A 3,394-nucleotide genomic window follows, 5' to 3' on the forward strand; every position below is an offset into this window, starting at 1 on the left:
ACTTTCTAAACAATCTTCATAAAGTGGAGGAAGTTATGAAACATCTAAAAGTTTCTTCAGTTCCAGCATGCTGCCACATTTTAATGGGCCCTTGGGCAAGGTCATCCAATTGCCAATGCATTTGAACATATACACGCTTATGGGATTCCAGCAAATATGGCTTTAGAGTAAATTGTCTTAAGTGGTCAGCAGGACTATTGAAGTAGCATAAATTTTGTTGATTTAAATGCATTTTTTTCTTCAAAGAAAACGTAAAAGTAATTTTGTAGAATTGCTTAGGAACTCTAAACACAACCCCAGAAAAATCATATATTAACTCCAAATTCCTTTAATTGACCTTAATGCAACACTAAACAATAGGCATAGCCTTGGAAACCATCAACAACATGCTTAAAGGTCCAAAGTTCAACTCTTAATGCCAGTTAAGATCTCTATAAATAAGATCTACATTTTTTTCTGATTCCCTGATTCTTAGGTAGGTAGTAAAAAAAAAAAAAAGCTTAAGCTATAAAAATGTACATGAAACGTTTGATTTTTATGCAACTTCATATTTACACCCCGTAAACGAAATGTACTTTCATAAACACATTAAGCATTTGCATGAGCACAAACCCAACATCTAGACTTGAACAGGATAGAAAAAAGAAAAAAAAAAGAAAAAGCAAAAAAAGACAGCTTCATATCTTCAAGTAGTCACTCAGAATTAAAACACAGAAGGAGGCATGTAGCTCTATCGAAGCCCGTTATTACATCACTGAATGAATTCTGTCACAGACATTAGCCGCTTCAACAGTTCTCCACCACTGTCTAAATACAAAAGTAGAAAAATGTCCAAAGATGGCTAAAACTAAGAGGCAGGCAAGGGGGAGGATTCCAGGCTTGAGGAACAAAACAAATAAAGGTGGTGCAAATAACAGCAGAGACCAGAGAATCACTGAGCTTCATCCTCTGGACAGGAATGCCATGTCAGTCGCTCCTCATAAAAAGATATGACCACCTGAGGGCACCGTTTGTTGGCCTCGCGTGCCGGGACCAAATCGGCTTCATCTGATCCTTTCCTGAAAGAAATACAAAGGTGTGAAGAGGGGGATAAATAAATAACATTAATATAGCCAACAATGAACATTGGGACAGACGACTTCATCCTACAGTTAATAAGTCACTATGAAGATGAGCATTATCATGTCAGGGCTCTGGGTTCATGACAATTGACTATTTATCAAAGCCTGTGAGTTATTTCCAGAAGCTGAAAGTTTTTATCACCACATGAGAATTAATCTGAAATATTCAGTACCCTTTATGTATTAGACTTAGACATCCTTTATTGTCATTGCACAAAAAAACACAAGGTGAATCTTAACGACGAACTATCGATTACTTGGCTACCAGTGTAACAGAGCTAAAAGCTTATTCCTGCACAATAAATGTGTTTTCTATGAGCAAGAGCTAGCTATATATTAAAGGGTACTGAATACTTAAATGACTTATTTAAGGAGAAAAGGTGTATATGAAGCGTATAAGAAAAGGCATCAGGAATGCAGATATATCCTGAAATGCTTTACATAGAGAGCTCTCCTCGCAAAGCATAATTGAATTTGCTGTTACAGTGGCCCACTCCCACTAATAAAGATGGTGCAGGCCCCGCGCAGTGGTGAATTTACGTGACCAAGGGAGCAAAAAGCAGCGATCATCTGTGCGAACAGTAAGTTAACCGAGTTTGTTACAAAGTCCACTATGTAGTCCCTGCTCTATATAGTGATTGAGGGATTTAGGGCAGATGTTAGGAGACAGTAAGCTTGTACGAGCAATGAGAACAGCAACTTTTAAACAGAGCGTGCACAAGGAGAAATGAGCTTCACCATGCCCTGCATGCGCATTTTTGATCTTATAAACGAAAATCCTCCACAATACCTTTGCCTTGATTTGAAACAGACAAAAACAGACCTAAATGCATTTCAGTCCCTATTTTTTTTTTGTTGTAAAATAACACAAACATTTACTTTATCTCTGAAAAACAAAAAGTAACTTACCATTTCATCAGGAACATCAACTCCCCACTACTATCTGTTGCACCAATTATTCTCTCTGGGTCCAGATTTCTGGCAAAGCCACGCGGGCTTTCAGCCTACAATGAGAGGGAAAATACTTGTAAGAAACTAAGCATTCTCTTTCTTCTCCCACACCTGGAAGAAATCTTTGACAATTTAACATTAAACTACATTGATTAAATCAGCTAACATCAAATAATTACATCAGTTTTCTTGGAAGAATCTGTCTCTGGCTCTTCTGTGGAGGCCTTTCTCTTTACAGCTGCAGGCTTCTCCTTGATGTTTTTCTGAGCCTCCAGAAAGGCTGAAATGAGTTCAGGGCAGTCCAGGTTTTCTTCAGGCTCCCAGGTGTTATCAGCACTAAGTGAGCAAACAAAGAGGAACATGATATTTTCCTATACAGGCAGCTAAATATCAGCAAAATTACATGTATCCAATATAAGCAAATAAATACAGCAAGACTAGCACATCCTCAGAGAGTGCATCTAAATGTACAGCACAACCCCCATCCCAGGGAAGCACTTCCAGTGAGAGGAGAAGGGGAACTCACTCTGTAAATCCTTTCCACTTCAGATAAAACTCCACTTTCCCATTGACGATGCGCTGGTCGATCACTTTTTCCACAACAAACTCCTCCGGCTCTTCCTGGGTCTGATTTTCCTTCCTAGGTTTGGTGTTCTGCTTTTTGCCCATTTTCTATTCTGAAAAACAACAGGCGGGGAATTAATAAACACATTAGTATAAAACTGGTTAAAACTACAAGGAGCGTGGGTTTTAACTCCAGCCGTTGCTGTAAAATGCGAACAAACAACCTTTTATGAAAGCTGCTATGAACTTAGTTATGCATTAGCTCTTTAGCTATCCAAATCCGTTAGCCTCCATGCTAATATGGCTAAGCTACAAGTTTCCTCCTTCAGCGTTTCTTTGTTTATCCTAAAGTTTAATGTGCATTACCCGGTTTATAAATCTGAGCAATGCAAAACTATAATATATAATACGGTAAAATGTTGCAAAAGCTGACGGTATCGTGTATCCGCCAGGAAAGAACTACTACCGAACATATAACAATAGAGACGAGAACGTTGCTAGGTAGTAAACTCTGAAAGGTTTATTTAAAGGCTTACGGATAAATACTGTCCACGTACATCCCATAAGTTTGGTTTAGTAAAGCGACGAAGTTGCGACCTTTTAGGAGAAAGTAAAGCTTGCATACGTACCGCTGAAGATGGTGTCCCTCTTTTGAAATGTTTCCTGCGCACGCGGTCAGATAGCGTAGGATCCCTAACTTATAGCGCGAAAAGCCAGCTGTAGTTGGGCTACGGCAACCCGGAAGGAAACACTTCTGA

The 3,394-nt window shown here is 39.0% G+C and overlaps 1 protein-coding gene across 1 annotated transcript; it reads right to left on the reverse strand.

Moving 5' to 3' along the window:
* Positions 1–463: 463 nt before the first annotated feature.
* On the reverse strand, positions 464–3,394 carry LOC107084325 (chromobox protein homolog 3-like). The gene is made up of 5 exons (XM_015374118.1): positions 3,266–3,394; positions 2,599–2,749; positions 2,252–2,408; positions 2,031–2,125; positions 464–1,058 (listed from the first exon to the last, which is right to left on the reverse strand). The coding sequence occupies exons 2-5, from the start codon at positions 2,739–2,741 to the stop codon at positions 932–934; spliced, it is 522 nt and encodes a 173-aa protein (XP_015229604.1). The 5' UTR covers positions 2,742–2,749; positions 3,266–3,394; the 3' UTR covers positions 464–931.

This window comes from Cyprinodon variegatus, unplaced genomic scaffold (assembly GCF_000732505.1).
Source record: "Cyprinodon variegatus isolate N-32 unplaced genomic scaffold, C_variegatus-1.0 Scaffold98, whole genome shotgun sequence".
Classification (NCBI taxonomy): Eukaryota; Metazoa; Chordata; class Actinopteri; order Cyprinodontiformes; family Cyprinodontidae; genus Cyprinodon; species Cyprinodon variegatus.